This window comes from Anguilla anguilla, chromosome 3 (genome assembly GCF_013347855.1).
Source record: "Anguilla anguilla isolate fAngAng1 chromosome 3, fAngAng1.pri, whole genome shotgun sequence".
Lineage (NCBI taxonomy): Eukaryota > Metazoa > Chordata > Actinopteri > Anguilliformes > Anguillidae > Anguilla > Anguilla anguilla.
The window spans coordinates 27,390,965-27,411,653 of record NC_049203.1 but is presented as its reverse complement, the minus strand read 5'-3'; the positions used below and the strand labels follow the sequence as shown (position 1 = coordinate 27,411,653).

The window sequence follows — 20,689 nt, the reverse complement described above, 5'->3', positions numbered from 1 at the left end:
ATCATGTGCAACACAGCTGAACAGGAGGAAGACAGAATCATACTGGCTTTAGCTGAAGAGTGCGTAACAGTGGATTAACTTCTTGGCTCAGGCCGGACTTGCAAAAGCAAAGATGTCCCGCAAAGAGGGGGGGTGGTGGTGGGCAAGAATAAAACCAAAACGTGCCAACAAGTATTGTTGAATGGATGACTTCAGATTCAACATGGGTTGAGAATGTATTCAAATTCTTCAAAAAGCCAGTCGGAAACAGTGGCAGGGCATTGGATTAACCATAGGCCTCAGCAACCCAGTCTGTGCATCCTTCAAAAAGTGTGTGTGACCACTAGACCAACTATTGATGAAAGGACCTCATCTGAGTATAAAGCCAGGAGCAGTAGTGTCATTCTGATGTGCACATTTTAAGGGTAAGTATGTAAATGTAATTTTATTAGGAGGTGAAGGCAATTTTTCCACATTGCTTATGCCCCCATCCCTACTAGTCTGACAAAAAAATGAAGCTTTCATTTTTCAGTTGATTTTACTGAAGGAATGAAAAACTCTTGGATCCCCTCACACTTTATTTCAGTTTTTATTGTAAGCAATTACTTGTATTATAGTGGCTGAAATCTTTTACATGTTTGGTTTGTGGTATAATCTCATGACAAAATGTATTTTCAGAACATTGCAAATTTTATATTCTTCAGCAGCTTTGCTTCTACTTTGACAGCTGTTAAGTTATTACATGTTAATGATAAAGGACTCGCTAATCTTGTGTGAAAATGCATAATTATTACCAGAAAGCAGTGTGTCACCTGTTGGATTTTTCATGCTTTCCTGTAATACAGTACTAATCTTGATCTCGGCAGTGTATAGCAATGCATAGCCAGGCTACACTAAAACACCAGCAACAATCGCTGGGAATGTGATTTCAAAGAAATTATTGCATAATCTTGAAGATATGAGTCTGAGAGTAAATGTATACCCTCTTTCATTTGGTAACAATTTTTAGTTTTGGCAGTAATCTGGTAAACAATGAGCCAGTACTGAACTGAGAGTGTATGGCAATGCCCTATGTGTATGGCTACACTAAAACACCAGCAACAATTACTGGGATTGTGATTTCAATGAAATTATTGCATAATTTAAAAAATATACATACAAAGTAATATTCCAAGCTTAATTTAAACCAGCCAAACAACAAGCTAGTAATTTAAACCAGCCAAATATCAAGGAAGTGGCTAGTAATTTAAACCAGCCAAATAGCGAGATAGAAGCTAGTAGCAAGTGATTGTGTACAAATTGTATCTGAAATGTTTTTAAATAGGTAAATTATAGGTAAGTCTCTATCAAAGCTCAGAAACCGTGGTTACTGTAATGTTATTCTTCGGGACTAATTAACGCTATTAACGTTAATTATGTGCTTGTATTTTGATAGAAACTCACCGGAAGTTTTGACCGGAACTTATATACAGGAAGTCTAACTGTTGCTAGCTTCACGGAGCTCACCCAGAAACGTCACCAGGAAATACATATCTTACGTCTACTTCCGCGTTTTCTTGCCTAACAATTCTTGAACAGGTTTGGGCCTTACCGCTGCCCATACCAAGAGGATCATTCGGTTAATTTGGGTTGAAACCACAGTTGATTGGTTGAAACGAAGACGAAAATGTTCTCATAAGCAAAGTGCAGCACTTTTTTCTCAAAATAATTTGGCGCCCTTTAACGTTAAATAAAGGCACTATAATGATTGAGCCGATAAGCAATAGTGCCTGTTTCGTAATTTGATTCAGCAGTAGTTTTGCACCATATCAGACTACAACGTAACCCTCTCAATGTGGAGGATGTCTGTTCATTTACATCGCCGTATTTGTCTGTTATTTTTCTACAGTAAAACATGAGTCCTGCTGGGTAGTCCCTTCGAAAAGAGACCAACCCAAATATAAAATGGACCGGTCATATGCTATCGCAAAATCAGTCCAGCGAACATGGCAAATACCTTAATACACCTTGAAAATGTAGGTTACTTCAAGTTGGTACAGTTGTTTCTCTGAAAAATATGTGTGCATCAATTCCTGTGGCGAGGTGAAAGAGCCAACAGATGTCATGGAAAGACAGGGGAACGTAAAAGCTCAAGAGCCTGTTATAGTGGGTGCTTATGTGCCATTCATTTTAAGAAAACTTTAAGAAACACTGCACAACAGCTGTATCGTTCACGCCTTAAACACTCAGCACACAATCCAAAGAATGGATATCCATTAAGGGGTAAGGGGTAGGCTACCTGAACCAGAAAAGGATGGATGCAGGCAGCATTGTTACATAAGCAGTTGCATCCATTCACTGAAATTCACAGTTGTAGCCTCCAGGGAGCATCAAATGCTGAAATCTATATGAAATGAAAAGAGTGGTCAGGCTCGGCCACGGGCTCGGCTGAAGGCTGATAAATAGCCATTTACCACGTGACTCCGGAGGGCATGAACAGTCCAGAAAAGTTTTACACACGGGTTTCTTCAACTAGGAGCACATTTGTCCTTGTGAACTTATAGAAAAAAAACTTGTTCAAATCACACATCACAGTCTCATGAGTATATGGCGGCACTTCTGTTTTGTGTCCTGCTCGTTCCCCTGTTAATTGTATTATTGCTTTCAATTATTTTATTATTATTTCTGATTGTCTCATTGTTCCCACCTGTGTCTTGTTATCCCCTCCTTTTTTGGTTTGATTGTTCTTTGAGTTTACCTGTGTCTTGTTACCCCTGTCTATTTAAGTTCTTTGTCCCCTTGACTCGGGTGCTGGTTCCTTGTTTCCGATTTGTGTTTGTTTCAGACTGTATGTTCCTGCCCGTGTTTTTGACCCATTGGTGTTTCTGACTTTGTTTCCGCCTGTGTGTTTCTGTGCGTTTCTGCCGTTTGTTTTCTGTACTGTAGTAGTTCTTTTTTTTTTGTTGTTGTATTTTTTTAGTTTTCGTTTTATGCCCCTCGTGGCTCTTTGTTTGTTCTGTTTTTTGTTAGTAAAGTCTTTTGTATCTACTTTTGAGTTTCGTGTTTTCTTCCCCACTCTGTGCCTGGGTCCTAAACCCTGTACCGTGACACAATGTTCATGTAACTAAGAGATTCTATGTAAAACAAGGGTTGTTTATCATTCATTATACAGAGACTGTATAAAACATCTGATTCCACCCATGTCTGACCCCACCCCATCCTGCAGGCTGCAGTGAGGGGTTCATGTATTGATCCCAGCCATGCTCATGGGTGAACTGCACAGAATGGGGCAGAAGACCCTATTTTGACGGTCTATGGTGCAGACCCACAGCTTTCCTTCAAAACATGTAGCTCAGAAAACTCACACAGAGCAGAATTGAATGAAGACCATAGATGCCCGCCTGATTGCCCAGAGGAGTCGCCAAATGAATGTGGATCAACTGAACCTCCCACAGAACTGTTCTGTGGAACCCACCCATGTCCTGGGCAGCACAATGCAAAGTAAAGCATGTTTCTCATGTTTACTAGCTTCATGTTGTGCACAGTCTTACGATGTAGATGTGTACCATCAGCGCCAATGTTATCAAACATGGCAGGAGCGTGGGAACTGACAGTAAGATCACGCAGAAATTTGCTTAAAACAGCAGTAGCCTATTCTCGGTCAGTGAAATGTGGATCGTGAAACTGCTCCAAGCCTTCAACAATACAGAAGTAGGCTAAACAAAAACAGCTTGCCAGCTAAGTTATCTCAGGGCACTCAACACTGTTGCAACTGAAAACGCTGAGCTCAGGGAAGGTTCTAGGTAACAGCTATATCTGGCGATCACCCTGAGCGCTATCCGTATGAGAGGGTGGTGGAGGGGGCAGTGGTGCCAAATGAACGGGTAAAACATGGGAGAGTGGAATGTTGCCTTCATGACATTTGGTGAAATTCCCTCCTGACCTTCGAGCACTACCTACTGACCCACGCTCTGTAATCGCTAGCTAACCACTTAGGGTCAGCCCAATTTGTGCTGATATTGAAAAATCTCAGACACATGGTGGGCAAGATGGTCTATAAGATTTACTTACTTCATGGTTGGTTTTATTAAGATCATAAGCTCTAAGATATGTACTCTTCCCATTCAGCAAGGTGAGGAGAGTATATTACGTATGCCAGAGTTTCTCAGGTCAGACAGAGTAAGACTGCTAATTGCACTCATGATGTTTGTATGGAGGATGAAATCTGTAAAATTAATCAAATAAATGCATACAGTTGAGGCCAAAAGTTTACATACACTTAGGCTAAAGATATTCAAACTCAGTTTTTCACAACTCCGCACATTTCATGTTACCATAGATTTATTTTGGCAAGTCGTAAACTTTGGCCTCAACTGTAATTAGGACATTAAGTGCATTACATAAGCTCAAATAAACATCATGAATGTATTTAGTTTGTGTTTCACAGCATTGTCATATGGTTGACCTACTTATTCTCCATCTAAAACAGAAGCCTCTCCTGTATATATAAAATATATTCTCCTTTCCTGTATGTAAATACTGTAAATAATTTTTAGTTAGGCTAATGTGAAAAGCCGTATGTTGCGGGGTTTGTGAAACAGTGTTGTTGTTTCATAAGTGTTTATTGAATATACTGCTCCAGGTGAACCGTTCCCTTCTCCCCCCTCCCAGTTACACATTCACTCGGGCTTTTTAGTTACATCATGTCTATCTCCATTGGTGTTCTTGAATGGTAGTTAATCTTTATAAGGTAAATATGCTTCAGAATGTTCATATGTTCATGAAGGTTTCATCAGCTGCTGTAAGAGAGATGAGTTTTCTGTGAGAGATGAGTTTTAAAACTCTGTTGTATAAATAGAAATATTTTTTACATTGTGCACTGTTGCAATTCATCACTGTCCAGTGTGAGATGGAGTCCAACGAAACTGGAAATACAGAAATTACTTTCTCCCGCCTGGACCAGGAAGAGTTTTTCCCCAAAGGTGACATTTTTTCTTTTCTGTGCATTTCAGGCTTTGAAAGAAATGTAACCCCCAGATGCACATGAAATATTTCTGTGACACAGCCTGAGATAATGTTCATTCGGAGGATGTTTAATATTCCATGCATTCACAACATAAAAGACAGACAATGATGTTTCCCATATGATTTTTGTCTTCAGCTGTACGTTTAATTTTGCTTTATTAACTGTGTTATATTGACTTTCTTTAATCTAACCTTTTTACATATAGTCCATCCAGACGTGCAAAAGTAATGTCAGTAGTTCTTTTTTGTATTGGGAAATTAGTGGAAATGTTTGGATATGTCATGGTGAATTTATATTGACTTTGTGTTTGTGTAAATATTGACTGCAATATTTGGCTGAAATTCAATATATAGTTTATAAATAAAATCAAAGTTTTAAAACAATAAACCTTTATGTTGGGTTTCATAATAAACATCAGCGCTGAAATAATGTAATGAAAATGTATAACTAATACTGAACTTTTTTATTCTAAAATAAGCAGCTTATTTTCCATCCATGTAACATCTCAGTGAAATATTAAATCTATGTTTCAAAGGTAAATATTTAAATACTTAATAGGAAGAAAAATAGAGTGCTGCCCCAGAATATCTTGAGTAGATAAACTCCAGGTAGCATGAACCAAGGTGCTCTAAATATTTAAATGTTTCAACAATAGATTAACAATGTTTCAACATTCACTCATCAAAACATTCACAGGACTTGTCATAACTTGCACAAACAGAAACACGCTTAATGTGCTAAACAGTTTCTACATATCTCATGTATCTCCTTCAGCTGTTGTATAGCAAGTTTATTCAGTGTTTTTGGCGTGATGTGTTCTGGCCAAAGTTCTGTTTACAGAGATGTTTGCTGATCAGCTTCATGATAATATTTGTGTGGATTAATTCCCCCAGGAACTCTTCCTTGGCCGAGAGCTCAGATTGCCCGTATGCCCCACAGATGGTTCAAAGTCCTGCTGGTCGTACTTTGCTTTGCCCTGCTGTGTGGACTCATTGCTCTGGGTGTCCTCTGTGAGTCTGTCCTCAACAATCCACCAGTGAGAAACCCTGCTCTGTACCATTTAAAAGATACCTACTCTTACACTGAAACATTGCACATTGATTTCTACTGCTACACTGAAACACACTGATATCTACTTTTGACAAAACCATTAAACGCTGATATCCAATTTACACCAAGCCATTACATACTAATATCTACTGCAACACTAAACAATTACACACCGCAGTCTGTTGTCACACCATTATGTACTATGATGAGGGCCATCAGTTAGTCTCTGGATTTAAATTTTATTGTTATCTTCTAACAAGGGTCCCTCTAGACATTCAAGTGGCAGTGTTAGGAACTGCTATTAAGAATATCTACATTCTATGAACTGATCTTAGATATATATATATATATATATATATATATATATACATTTTTTCTATTTTGCTTGCTACATAAATCAATTAATTGAGCTCTCTTATTATCAGACAATTGGTAAAGGTCAGCCTTCATGGCTTTTTTTAAATGACAACATTTTGGTGCATGATTGGGACTCCAGACAGTTTGGTCCTAGCTTGAAAATCCCTGGACAAGTTTTCAGTGGTGATGTTTGGAGAACCTGCTTACCATAGTTGTTTCAGACTCTGATTCAGATAATGTGGATTAGTGAAGGTTTGGAGGGAAAGTGAACATGGATGGAAAATCTAATGCACACACTATGTGTTTTTCAGTGATTGAGTGCAACAGTGTATGCCTGGTACAATGCCCACAGTGCCCAAGTTCAATTTTTCGCAACTTGTAATTTAATGGAGCAGTACGTTATTTGAAGCTGCATTTGGTGTCCACAAGGGAGAACTGCAATCACGACCCAAAGCCACCTCCCCGCTAGTTGCTCTCGATCATAGCTCGGCCCCTGTGAGTGACTGGCAGGTTCTCTAACAACCTGTTTCTTTGTGCACGTGACGGCGGCACAGCGCAAAACGTAGTGTGACGGGAAGCTGGCTATTGTAGCACCCAAATCTTCAAGTGATTAGTATTGGACAAGTAATTAATTATATATTTATATAACAACTTTGCAAAATATTATCACCATGCATTAGCTGCACAGATTACTAGTGATATGATTTGTCTTATGTAGGCTAGCTGAGTGCTGTGTTGTTCGATATGCACGTAGGCTAAGGCACACACTGTAAGTCGAGGCAACGATGTGAAGTCACACATTACAAGATGTGCTGCAGACCTTTTGTAGAATGAGAGGCCATAAATGGAAATTAGCAGAAGGTAAATTCCGTACAGACATTAGGAATAATTTTTTTCATGCAGAGGGTAGTCAGTGTCTCGAATAGCCTGCCAGGTCACGTAGTAGAGGCAGAAACTCTGGGGATTTTCAAGACCAGGCTTGAAATGGTGTTAGATACTATCTAGTCTGTAAGTAATCAGAGCACTAGGTACACTTTAGTCAGGAAAATGGTGAGCATTGTTGGGCTGAATGGACTGTTCTTGTCATTGTGTTATGTTATATTATGTTATGTTATATGGACATGTTTTCATTAAGCACTATTAACCAGTGACCTGTGCGGCAAACTATTATATTCTTAATAAATTATACTATTTATTTATGGAACTATGTGCAAGTTCAATGTTATTTAACTGTTTTCAAGCAAAAACCAGCATCCCCTGTACAACATTGCTGCAAAACACTGCAACATGCCAGCAGCCCTGCCACCCTGTTGGGCTTCATATTGCCTCTTACCCGACGGCCCGACAGTGCTTTATCAGAGCTCTGGGCCAGTAATTTTGGTTTTTAGTGGCCTGCTTTGACATTGGGGAAAAATCCCAAAATATAATTTTTTGACTATGAAATGATATGGAAGGATGTCACAGGAACCGATGATTTGGCACAGGAACCAAGTCATCAAAGTGGTACCGAGTCCAGTTTGGTACAACACTCCTGTCTAACTGGCAAAAACAGAGTAAGAAGCCTATGAAAGTTGGGAAATTTGGGAATGCCTATCAACATAACAATAAATGAAAATGGCAAACTGTATATTGCTCCTGCAGTGATTGCTCCACCAAACATAGACTGGACAATTGAAAAACATATTTCTGGAAATTAACCTAAATATTGTGATTAAAATATCAGCTTAACCTTAAATTAATAAGCAAAAACTGTCCTTATATGGAATTTTAATGCAGTATATGGACTGTTTTTTTGAGAATTTTAAAGGGAAATTACACCTGAGATCATGTTTTTAGCTGGAAATGTGTTTGTATGTCTACTTTATAATGAAACGTTTTAATCCATACCATTATTTTAACATTTCTGTATAAAATAATATAATTTGACAGAAGAAAATGGCAGAAATCATCTTGGTGCTGCCTTCTAACATTTGAGAAATGGTTTGTGTAATCCACTCTGGCCCCGCCCCAATCATGATATCAGAGTAGCGGAGAGTCAGTATATATGTATATATGTAACAGTGTTTGGATTTTTCTCATTTACTCAGAAAATATTTAGTCTAGCTGTCGAAAAATAATTCAGTTCTACACAGAGAATTAATTTGAGGTTGAGAAGTTTAATACGTGATATCATGGAGGGAACAGCATTAGTAATCCTCTAAAGAAATGCAGTTTGCAGTGATCTTTATATATTTTCTTCTGCATCATATAATGTAATAAACAGTTTCACCCACAACCAGTGTGCCGTTGATAAAAGTAGCATAGACAGGACCTAGCTGCTGAGAACAGTTGTTCAAGCAAATTTAGTTACATTTGTTAGTACTGCCAGAAGATTTCTGCAATAACAGAAATGTCCTCCTGGTACATATTATTTTACAAAAGGCCCACAGTAATTTTCCACTTGCAGATTGCTTCTCTAAGCACAAATAGATTTTTCCTCTACAGTTCCCCTGTTTTGTTCCTAAGAGCACTTATTAGTTAAAGTCACTAAAGTTCAGGTCATAATATAGTGGCACATAATCTTCCGGAAACCCTTTCAACTAATGAATGATTATAAGAGGGGTATAGCCATATCTGATTGGTAAGTGGTTAATACATAAGCATATAGTAAGATCTAACAAAGTAAATTATACATCCCAAGTCCATTAAGGAGTTTGATAAAGAGAGAGACATCTTGACAGAAAAACAGAATTCGATATAAAAGCTACCCAACCTCGGTAACGTATCATTACTTACAGGACCAACAGAAAACAGGTTAACCCCGCATCTGTTTTCATCCCCTTGGTGAACTTCTGCTGAAGCCACCAAAGAAAAGTAAATCCAAGATTGATTCTAGTTTTTTAACAAGCCCTGTCAGCTAGGCTTCTTAGCATCAGCCACTGCAGCAGTTAACTAGCAACAAACACTTTGATGGACTTTGACTGCAAACCACAAGCTCTGTAGCCACCCTCACCACACAGAAAGTTGCGCTATGCCCAGACACATCTGGAACACATATTAGAATAACAAATACAGGTAAAAGGTACATGAATTTGGCTAAAGTGTGTGAAGACTGAGATCATAGTGCATCATAGATATGCCTTAGCATAGTTATTTTATAATATTTTCAAATTAAAAAGCATAGTGTGCCTTTAATCTCATCTTCATTGTCAGGAATGCAAGCGCAACATTCTTTACCAACCGCAGCACATGTGCCACCCTGTGAGGTCAAAACATAATTCAGAGCTGTTCGACTCTACAAAATTACAGTTTTGGCTGCCACTAGTTCAGCAGTGACACTTTGTTTTGCTTGGGTTGTATAGCTAGTTATGGATTCAATCAGCACAGGCAGTAGTTTAATCTCGGTTATAGTTCATCCTACTCCACATCCGGGAAACATAACAGAGGAAAACAGTTCCCCATTGTTAATATGTCTTTTAGATCTATCTTGTACTGGATACTGGGTGGCATGATGCCTTATGGCCAGAATCATATATGCAACATGACGCACCCCTCCCCACCCCACTGACAACCATGCATACACCTTCTTTCCACAAACAAACATAGTCCCATTGTGGGTTTATTTGGATGCTGAACACCCACTTCTTTGCCCCAGTACCAGTATTGCATATAAAACTGTTTTCTGATGACATCAATAGCATGATGGGAGGTATGTTAGTACTATACTCTGGTACAATAGAATAACTAGTTATTTTCACACCCATTAGGTTCTCCTAGCATTTCATAGATTACTTGTTTAACGTCTGGTTTTGTGTCCAGGTGAAATTCAATGGTTGTTATATAAGTTACATAGAAACACCAGTCTATTGAGATGGCCATCACTACCCCTGCCACAGAAGAACAAAACCCAACAGTCAGAAAGGTTTAATTCCTCTGCATATTTCTTATTTGGTGATAATGATTCAATTGATACCTCTGTTTATCTCTGACTATCTTTGTGCAATCCACTTCTGTCTTGGGTTTCTTTAATTCCATGGAGGGGGTCTACATTCAAGGCTAGTCGGCCCAGACCACCTACAAAGGATAGTATGACAATCCCCCATGTCAGTAGCAGAACCAGATGAATTTGAGCCTTGTTTGTTGATTTTAATTTGAGAAAGGTAGACTATTTGCTTGCAATACTCTTATTTAAACACTACCAGAGCAGCAACAAACACAGGTTTTTCAATTCCCTTTTTTTACAGCCCAAAATGGTCACTGTCGTCAGTCAGAGTTATTGTCATGATGGTAGCGATAAAGGTGTTCTTCTTCAACACAGTCAGTATAAAACTATGTGATATGTGATCACATATCAGTCAAAAACAGAATTTGAAAAGGTGATAACAATGTATTTTAAAGGGTTTTTGGTTTGATGCTTAACATACACCAGCTGGCCAGGCTGGAGGTGCACCATGTTATTTGTTTCTAGTTGCTCAAGGTCATCTGCTTCTCCATCTTCTTGCGCTCAATATCTGCAGAGAGACCTAAAGGTTTCAGTAAGACTTACACAACAATTTGTTAAAACCTCTAATTCAGTTATTCACCACCTATTGCCCTTGGAATCTTCATATGGACATCTGTCATGAATTCAAAGGGGAAAGGTTAGTGGGTTCTGGCAAAGCCAACATCCAGTTCCTGTTAAAAACAGAGAAAAGATGTTCTGTTAATCCCTAGAACACCGGTGTTACAATGAAAAACTGTACTTCATTTAAAAAAAATTTTTTTTCTTTTTATAAATAGCAGCTATATAACCCCCTCTTTCTTTCCTCACTGTGATTTGAATGATGTACTTTCACTTTATGACAAAACTACCAAAATTGCTTGGGAGTTTTAATACTTATCATAATTCCTCTACCTCCCTCCTGTTTTTTATTGCACTACCAGACAGTTTCAATTTCAAAGGTAGGGAGGGCACAGGTGTGTTTGAGTGAGGTGGTCCTCCCCCAGGGCAATTTTGCTATCACGGAAGTCGACCCTACATTTCAGTGGCTGAGAGGCTAGGTGACTAGATTAGAACAGATAAAATAAAATATAGCCAACTTTATATCTGTCTTTAGATTTTTTTTTTTTAATGAATAAATTAGTAAAATATTATTGGTTGTGATGATGTCACCTGGCCTTCCCTTCTTCCCCTTCTCAACAGATATTGAATTGAAGTGGATGTTACAAATGATAATAACACTAAAGTTTGATAATTGATAAGATCATTAATCATTAATTAATCATACTTTGCCTGAGGTACCACTGAACCCTGCCTGATCCAGCTATAATAAGAATTTGTATTTTAAAAACACCACTTCAGTATATTATTCAACATGTAACTTATATTGTAGTAATTGCAAAGTATGCACAATAAAACATTTAGTATCTCTCCAGTCTCTGTTCCCTGATTATCCCCTGCTGGGGCTGCTGTTTCCGCTGACTTACAGACAAATAACTTTAACTTAGTCAGCTATAACTGTGTGTGCATTAGCCTACTATTAGTGAGGTCAAACGTTCTAAACATAATGTAACACAATGAGGGTTTATCCGAAGCTAAATAGTAATTGCAGCTGGTAAGTTCAGATGGTCATATTGAAATAAATTTCAAACGTTAATGAGAATCAAGCTGTTGCTTCTTTCCAAATGTACACATACACTCATTCTTGCCCGTTGTTTTGTCAATAAATGATTTTTGGCAATTAGCCTTTGATGACAGGCTTTTTTCCCCATCGTGTGACGCATTGATATTAACAGTTTAAGTATTTGATACCCTTCCTTTCACTTACAACAAATGTTCGAATGTACAGCTCCATTTTCTCAAATTTTGTGGTTTTGACGTTAAAAGTCTCAATATTACCGTGTCTGATCACAGTAGTGGGTTGACTACTTGCCAGTTACATGTAGCTGTTAGAATGAGAGTGCGAGAGAGAGGACGGAAGGTCTGAGGGGGCGCATATGTTCCCCCTTGTTTTTGTTTTATTTATTTATTTATTTATTTATTTATTAATAGTGTGGCCTACTACACAGACCAATCTGGTGTGTGCTTATTTTAAATGCATGCGAGGTATAGACGGGTGACAAATTAGTAAGGTATTGCGCCACCACAGCTTCAATGCCCCTTGGCATAAATTGTACAAGCCTCTGGAACTGGAGGGGTGGAATACCATTCCTCCAAACGATATTCCCTCATTTGGTGTTTTGATGATGTTGGTGGAGAGCAGACTTATCGAGTGTTCAATAGCATCGAGATTTGGGGACACCGAAGGCCATAGCATATGATTCACATCGTTTTCATACTCATCAAACCATTCAGTGACCCCTCGTGCCCTGTAGATGGGAGCATTGTCATCCTGAAAGAGACCGCACCCATCAGGATAAAAATGTTTAATCATAGCTGCTGGGACCCCTTGCTGTAGCGATCAAGCATTCAGGCCTGTACCATTCTCTTGGTGTATGCCATTCGCCCACTTTGTTGAGAATATAATGAAGGATGACTCATCTGACCATATCACTTTTTTCCCACTTTTTTTTTTATCTCTGTAGACCAGTGCCTATGGTTTTGCATGACTGAAGTCTCACACATGCATTTGTCTTCGTAATGAAGAGTTTATGCACTGTAACCCTACTATAATATCCCTCTCTATGTAGTTGTTGACTGACTGTTCTTACTGACGCAGTCTGATCATGTCCTGCATCAACATTCTCAGTCACCTGAGAGAGTTGCTGTCCTGTTTTTCCTTACATATCGCACTAATTCACAAGCATTATTATCATCAAATGTGCACTTTCAACCCTATGTATAATTTCTGACCTTATTTACTGAAGTCTTTCCCATAGAGCTAAATGCAGATGTCACTTTAGTCACTGTTCCTATTGAAACACTAACCAATTGAGTGGTCTCCTGCCATCCATGGCCCAATAATGAACCCACTTTCAAAGTCATCTTTTCCTCTTCCAATCTTGATCCAAAATTGAGGTCAACTTGGCCTGCTCAGCATTTTTATACATGCCACTGAGCATGATAGGATGTTAATTGCTTAATTGTATAATGTAGTACACCTGTATGGAAGCATCTGCATACATTATGTTTCTCCACTAATTTATTCAGGGTTTTCCTTTAATTTGTCACCCGTCTGTAGCCGTTTCTTTTCCATGAATCACTTGGAACATCTAGAAGATGATACTATGTGAAAGCAGCAAGCAAATTAGCTGAACACATTTAACATTGAACAGTGAACTAAATTAAAAAGTCAAACACGCTGATGAGTACAGTTAATTTCTTTAACAAATATTAAACACCATTTAAAACACAAAGTCTCCTTGAAAGGATACTACCTGTAAATGCACCATCTTGTATCCCTAATCTCCAAATCTGAAGCCCTCTTTGTGACCTCCTTGGTTGCCAACCCTCTTGTTTTCTTTTTAGATGGCATTCTGCAAACATGCGTTGTTTGTTGTAGCAAATCAGATACATTTATACAGACAGGGAGATTGTGTTTTTTTTGGTTACTTAGCAAACAGTTCTCACTAAAATTGACTTTGAAAATCATACTAACTTTTCACGGAAAGATGACTGCTAAAAATTGTGTATGATTTGATTTATTGTAAATAAAAATGCCTTATATCTGAAAATTATTTCCAGAACAGATCTTTACTTACCTCACTCGAAAAGTTTTTGTTTTAGAAATATTTTGAATTGCTCTGTTCTTTTGGCACATAGGACTGAATTGTGCGTGCATAAAATGGCTATTGTAGCTGCAGTGTCACGGTTTCGGGGGAGTTGGACCCAGGCGCAGAGTGAAACACACAAAGCTCAAGAGGTAAATGGAAAGAAAGACTTTACTACAACAACAAAAAAGGCAAACACAAACAGGGAACAGATAAGGCTACGAAGGGCAAAACAACAAACTCAAAAAATTCTTAAAAACAAAAAAAAAACACAGAACAGAACATAGGCAGGCAGAATACAGGCATGTGGAACACACAGGCATACACATAAAAGAAACGCAGTCAGGAAAAAAAAAACGGGCAGGTACATACGGTCAGAAACAAACACAAGGAACCAGCACCCGAGTCAAGGGGACAAGGAACTTAAATAGACACAGGAGATCTCAAAGAACAATCAAACCAGAAAAGGAGGGGATAACAAGACACAGGTGGGAACAATGAGACACAATCAGAAACATTACTAAAATAATTGAAAGCAATAATACAATTAACAGGGGAATGAGCAGGACACAAAACAGAAGTGCTGCCATCTGGCGGCCCAACAAGGAGAAACAGAAACAGAAAATACAGAACCATGACAAGCAGTGCACAAAAAGTTATTAACAATGTCATATTTATGATATATTACATTTATACCGACTCTTTACCTCTTTAGGCACTACTGTGTCATGTCATATCAAGATATCCAGCTGGAAAATTGTTGCCATCCACAAATTTGTCCATTTACTTTTATTTACGCTGCTGGTATCTGATTGGCTATATTGGTTATATAAGTCATATAAGTGGCTATATAAGTTTTTCAAACTGGGGAGTTTGGAATGCACTTGATCACATGACCATTTTACTTCTGTACTTGCTATATACTCTAGATAGGTAAAAGTATACCGTTTTTAACACAGCTTTAGCATTCCAAACTCAACAAAGCAAGGATGCAAGATTTTACCGGAAGTATGAAATGCCTTTGCTCGCACCATCCCAAGGCACCATCTTGCTCTGTGAGCACAGTCATGGTGGCTCTCTACGATGGCCCACAAGGGAAATAAACAATGTACATTCTAACAAGACCAGGTTAAAACCTAGTGGCTGGACCTAACACACGTGATCCGGCCGGCCAATGGTGTAACTTCATCAGTCAGTCAGTCAGTCACTCACAGACATTCGCATTTGTAGGGCTGGCCCTGCTGTTGCGGTCTAGCCAAAAATGCAGAAGCCAAAGCAAATGCAACGATGTGTTGCAAGAGAAGAATTATAGGCTCCTTCCAAATGGCAGATTTTCAAATATCCTTTTGCTTACGCCCACATTACTCTGACCAATTACTGAACATTATACACTTCAGGATTGTGTTGTGCGCCAAGACAACCGCTTGATGGGAATATAGATGTAATGGCTATCTCTTTGATCAGCAAATTAAGTCTTCAAACCTTCATCTTGTGCTTGTATCATTCCATCAGATTTGGAAAAGGGCTGACGAAAAAATCTGCAATTTATGGCGCCCATAAAGATTTTCTGTCTTAAAATCTGATTGGCTGGTCTAGACCTATTTGTGCTTTTTTCCAAAAGCATGCTGTGAGAATTGTCTTAGAAGTCCACAAATTAATGCAAGCAACAGGCGATGCACAAATGTGAACCAGCTGCATTTATTTGTGGACCAGCTGCATTTATTTGTGGACCAGCTGCATTTATTTGTGGACCAGCTGCATTTATTTGTGAATCAGCTGCATTTATTTATGGGTCAGTTACATGTACAGTATATTTTTTATTAATTTTTGAAGCAATAATACCCCCAAACAAAACAGTTGTTGCTAGGTTGATGACATAATCTAAGCCAAAAAATGTGTTCTTTGTCTAGAAGAAATTTAATTGGGTAACATTCTATTTGGAGCAATGCCAAAGATGCACACTAGAAACAGTCTAGATTTCCTATATTTATTGTGCTATATCTGCTAAAACATCTGGATTTCAGAAGAATCTTATCACCATTTGTCAGGCAAATTCTCTCCAATTTAAAGACTTCAGTGTTTCTATAATATATATATATATATATATATATATATATATATATAGTATATATACTAAATATCTATAGTATTTTTAACACGTATCTATCTGAATTCCCTGTGTGGGCTTCCTTCTGCAAAAAATTATTATGCTTAGGAAGCTTACTTTCTATACCTTTCCACTTTGCTTTGGCATCATTATTCATCCATATCTTAAGAGGCTTTATTTGGGCAGCACAATAAAAATTAATCAGATCTGGAATTGCAAGTCCACCACAAGGCAAAAGAAAATTGAATTTCAGTTGACCTGCCTGACTAAACAATAAATCAGATCAAATAAAATGTATGTATGTGGTCCTAAATAATCTGACTGAATTTAACAAGTGAGTGTCACTTATAAATCCTGCTGTCAATCATCACCTATGCATAATTAGTGTAAATTAGTTCATCAACATAGATAACATAGTGGTGGTACAATAATGATTTTACATGTGGCTTGAAAAAACAGGTATAAACCTCTTGTTGGTGGAAGACTGAAAAACATGGGAGTCAAAAAAAAATGTAGATAAACTGGTGGGCCTAATGACGACACTGAGCCATTAAACTATGGATATGCAGTAGATAAACTTTATACTCCAACAGATGTTGAGAAGAATAACATGGCTGATTCCCTGGAGGCCAGAAACAGGAACCTCTCTGCTTCTATGTTCTCACTGCAACAGGAGCTAGCAGGTGAGTCTGAATCAGTCTAGGGTCCTCCATGATCCACAGTAGTTCAGGTAATCATTTATCGCTATATTTTCTGAAAAAAATCACTTATTTACAATATATTGCAGTATATTTCATGTCCTTAAGAGTATGAGTAAATGGGCATGAAAGTATGACTAAAAAAGGAACAAGTGACAAAGTAACACAGCAAACAGCTTTTACCCTTTTTGAAGTACCTATATGTATCTATGTCACACAGCAAACGTTCAGCCTATGTAAACTGACCCTGTGTCTCCATATAACACAGCAAAAGAGCACACTCAGTCTAAATTGTGACCCTGTGTCGCGGTGTAACCCAGCAGATGGAGCTCATTCATTCTGAACTGTGACCCTGTGTCTCTGTGTAACACAGCCCAATAGACCTCACTCATTCTATACTGTGACCCTGCATCTTTGTGTAACACAGCAAATAGAGCTCACTCAGTTTATACAGTGACCCTGTGTCTCTGTGTAACACAGCAAATAGAGCTCACAGTTTATACAGTGACTCTGTGTCTCTGTGCAACACAGCCCAATAGACCTCACTCATTCTATACTGTGACCCTGTGTCTCTGTGTAACACAGCAAATAGAGTGCACTCATTCTATACTGTGACCCTGTGTCTTTGTGTAACACAGCAAATAGAGCTCACTCAGTTTATACAGTGACCCTGTGTCTCTGTGTAACACAGCAAATAGAGCGCACTCATTTTATACTGTGACCCTGTGTCTTTGTGTAACACAGCAAATAGAGCTCACTCAGTTTATACAGTAACTCTGTGTCTCTGTGCAACACAGCCCAATAGACCTCACTCATTCTATACTGTGACTCTGCATCTTTGTGTAACACAGCAAGTAGAGCTCACTCAGTTTATACAGTGACCCTGTGTCTCTGTGTAACACAGCAAATAGAGCGCACTCATTCTATACTGTGACCCTGTGTCTTTGTGTAACACAGCAAATAGAGCACACTCAGTTTATACAGTGACTCTGTGTCTCTGTGTAACACAGGGAATAGAGCTCACTTATTCTGAGCTGTGACCTTGTGTCCCTGTGTAACACACCAAATAGAGCTCACTCATTCTAAACTGTGACCCCATGTCTCTGTGTAACACAACAAATAGAGCACACTCAGTCTATACGGTGACTCTGTTCCTCTGTGTAACACAGCAAATGGAGGGTGTATCTGGACAAGGCACCTTGGACGGGCCTACTACTTTTCCTCTCAGAGAATGAACTGGATGCAAAGTCGTGATTACTGCATCTCAAAGGGGGCAACACTGGTCATTATCAAGAGTGAACAGAAACAGGTAAATCAAGTCTACAATCCACATCCACCTCTTACACTGCATCTTGACTCACTGCATTTTGACTGAACATTCATTAAGGGTTTACTAGACCTTATTTATGGTGCACCTAATGCAATTTCCATTTTTTTCTAATAGCACTACATTCTCTATCTCCTTCTTGCTCCTACATATGTTCTTCAACATATGTTGTTGGTTTACACAAGACAACTACTACCAGTTGTGTCACTGATGACTTGACATTGTCTGTTCTTTGCCTATCCTGCACGTGTACACTTTTATAAGTGGATAGATGCCTGTGGCAAACACGCCTGCCACAGGCCACCGAAGTGGCTTTCCTTGGGGCCCTCCAGCACAGAGACACAGGGAGATGATGTTCAAGCAGTCCACATTTATTTGCAAGGGTTTGGCAAGATGGTACAGCCAAATGAGCAGATGTAAAACCCTGTCATGACAGAGAAGGCTCTCCTGTGTGGGTGGGGATGGCAGATTTAAGCTGTGCGCAGTGATTACCTCACTACGCACAGGTGCAGCCACTCCTGTTCCTGGGTCCAATTAGCCTGGCCAATTATCTAATTCTTAACCAATTATCCAATTGGCCAGGTCTAATTAGCTTGACCCAGGGTAGGTGTGGCTGCTTAAACCAGCCATCCCCACACCACAATGCTATAATGCACATTCCCATCTCAGGTGGAATGAGATGTGCTCATGACTAGAATTAGAATGAAGATTTACAGACTGTTGACATCAAAAGCCTCCAGAAAATTCAATCCATCTCCTGGTTTTAAGCGTGAGCTCCCGAACTCATGGAAGCTAATTAAAAAATCTATGGCAAATGATTCACAGTATCGGAACATCTCTGTTATATTGGAATTCCCTTAAACCATCTCCCCTTTGCCTCTCAAGCCCCAGTGCCCTTACTCAACCAGAACATTGTCTTTCAGATGTCTTTCTGAAATGCACCCCTATGCCTTCCGGAAACTGTGTTGCCAGGTCAGCAGGTAGAGCCACTGGGCCACTGGGAAATAAGTTTAATCTGTTCCTTTATTTTTCTTGTCTTGATTAGAGCTTCTTGCTTGCCAACATTCGTGAGACCCACTGGATTGGGCTGAGTGATCTGCGAACTGAAGGACAGTGGCACTGGGTGGATGACACACCTATCAGTCCGACAGAAATTCAGTACGGTCTTCTTTAGACTTACATAACCATTTTCAGATAATGACACTACTTAAAAGAAAGACCATTTGACGTTAAACATTTCTTAAGTATTCTTATTGTTACTCTTGATGTAAACAAAATAATCATCAACATTTTTGTATGAAGGATTTGATTAGATTTTGATTTAGTTCTTTGTCATCATATTTTACCATCCTGCCTTTTTTGAAGGTTTTGGCACACAAGGCCAAATGGGGAGCACGAGCCGGATAACTGGACTGGGGGCGGAGATCCGACTGGAGAAGACTGTGCAGCCTTGGGTTACTCAGGTGGAAATCTTGAAGAATGGTTTGATGCCTCCTGCACTGTACAAAAAAGATTTGTGTGTGAAAAATGAATTTCAGTTTCATTTCTTGAATTTAGACCAGTTGGGACAAAATGATACAGCTGTGGCTAAAAATGTACACACACCTAGGCTAAACACATTCAAACTTATTTTTTCACAACTCCACACATTTCATGTTACCATACATTTCCTGTGTTAAGTCAATTAGGGTATCTACTTTGTTTCCATAAGAGGTCATTTTTAAAAGTAATAGCTAAGAGACAGATTTATTTCAGCTTTTATGTACTATCAGATGTATATGTACTATCAATATCAGAATTTCAGTAGGTCAAACGTTTACATACACTTTGTTAGTAATTTGTGGCATTGCCTTTTAATTGCTTAATTTGAATCAAATGCTTGGGGTAGCCTTCCACAAGCTTCTCACAATACTGGAATCTTTGCTCATTCCTCCTGACAGAACTGGTGTAACTCAGTCAGGTTTGTGGGCCTCCTTGGTTGGACACGCCTTTTCAGTTCAGTGCACACATTTTCTATGGGATTCAGATGAGGGCTTTGTGATGGCCATTCCAATACTTTCACTGTGTTGTCTTTAAGCCATTTTGTTACAACTTTGGAGGTATGCTTAGGATCATTGTCCGGCTGGAATACCCAGTTGCGACCCAGTTTCAATTTTCTAGCTGATGTCTTGAGGTGTTGCTTCAGTATTTCTAGATAATCATGATGCCATCTATAAGTGCACCACCACAACATGTTGCCTCCCCCATGCTTCACAGTTGGTATGGTGTTCTTTAGATTAAAAGCCTCACTCTTTTCCCTCCATACATAGCGCTGATCATTATGGCCAAACAATTAAATTTTTGGACCAGAGAACACTCCACCAAAAGGCTAGGTCTTCATCCTGGTGATCACCTGCAAGCTTCATTCTGGATTTTTTATGCCGGTCTTGGAGTATGGGCTTCCTCCTTGCGTGACAGCCTTTCAGGCCATGGGGATGTAGGATTATATTAATGGTGGA

General features: G+C 38.9%; 1 protein-coding gene across 2 annotated transcripts; it reads left to right on the top strand.

The window, feature by feature from the left end:
• The first annotated feature begins 4,695 nt into the window (after positions 1-4,695).
• Positions 4,696-19,747, top strand: LOC118223466 (CD209 antigen-like protein C). 2 transcript variants are annotated; one of them, XM_035410046.1, is made up of 6 exons: positions 4,699-4,940; positions 5,878-5,994; positions 16,760-16,849; positions 18,034-18,173; positions 19,237-19,349; positions 19,557-19,747. In XM_035410046.1, the coding sequence occupies exons 1-6, from the start codon at positions 4,868-4,870 to the stop codon at positions 19,720-19,722; spliced, it is 699 nt and encodes a 232-aa protein (XP_035265937.1). In that variant the 5' UTR covers positions 4,699-4,867; the 3' UTR covers positions 19,723-19,747. The 2 variants fall into 2 exon arrangements, with proteins under 2 accessions (XP_035265938.1, XP_035265937.1); XM_035410047.1 differs by lacking the exon at positions 5,878-5,994 and having other exon boundaries at positions 4,696-4,940.
• The last annotated feature ends 942 nt before the right edge of the window (positions 19,748-20,689 follow it).

What these genes read in the sequence shown, in the direction of transcription:
- LOC118223466 (XM_035410046.1), top strand. Translation starts at nt 4,868, where the DNA reads ATGGAGTCCAACGAAACTGGAAATACAGAAATTACTTTCTCCCGCCTG. An exon ending in GGAAGAGTTTTTCCCCAAAG is followed by an intron (nt 4,941 to 5,877) that starts GTGACATTTTTT and finishes TAATTCCCCCAG; the next exon opens with GAACTCTTCCTTGGCCGAGA. An exon ending in CATTGCTCTGGGTGTCCTCT is followed by an intron (nt 5,995 to 16,759) that starts GTGAGTCTGTCC and finishes ATACTCCAACAG; the next exon opens with ATGTTGAGAAGAATAACATG.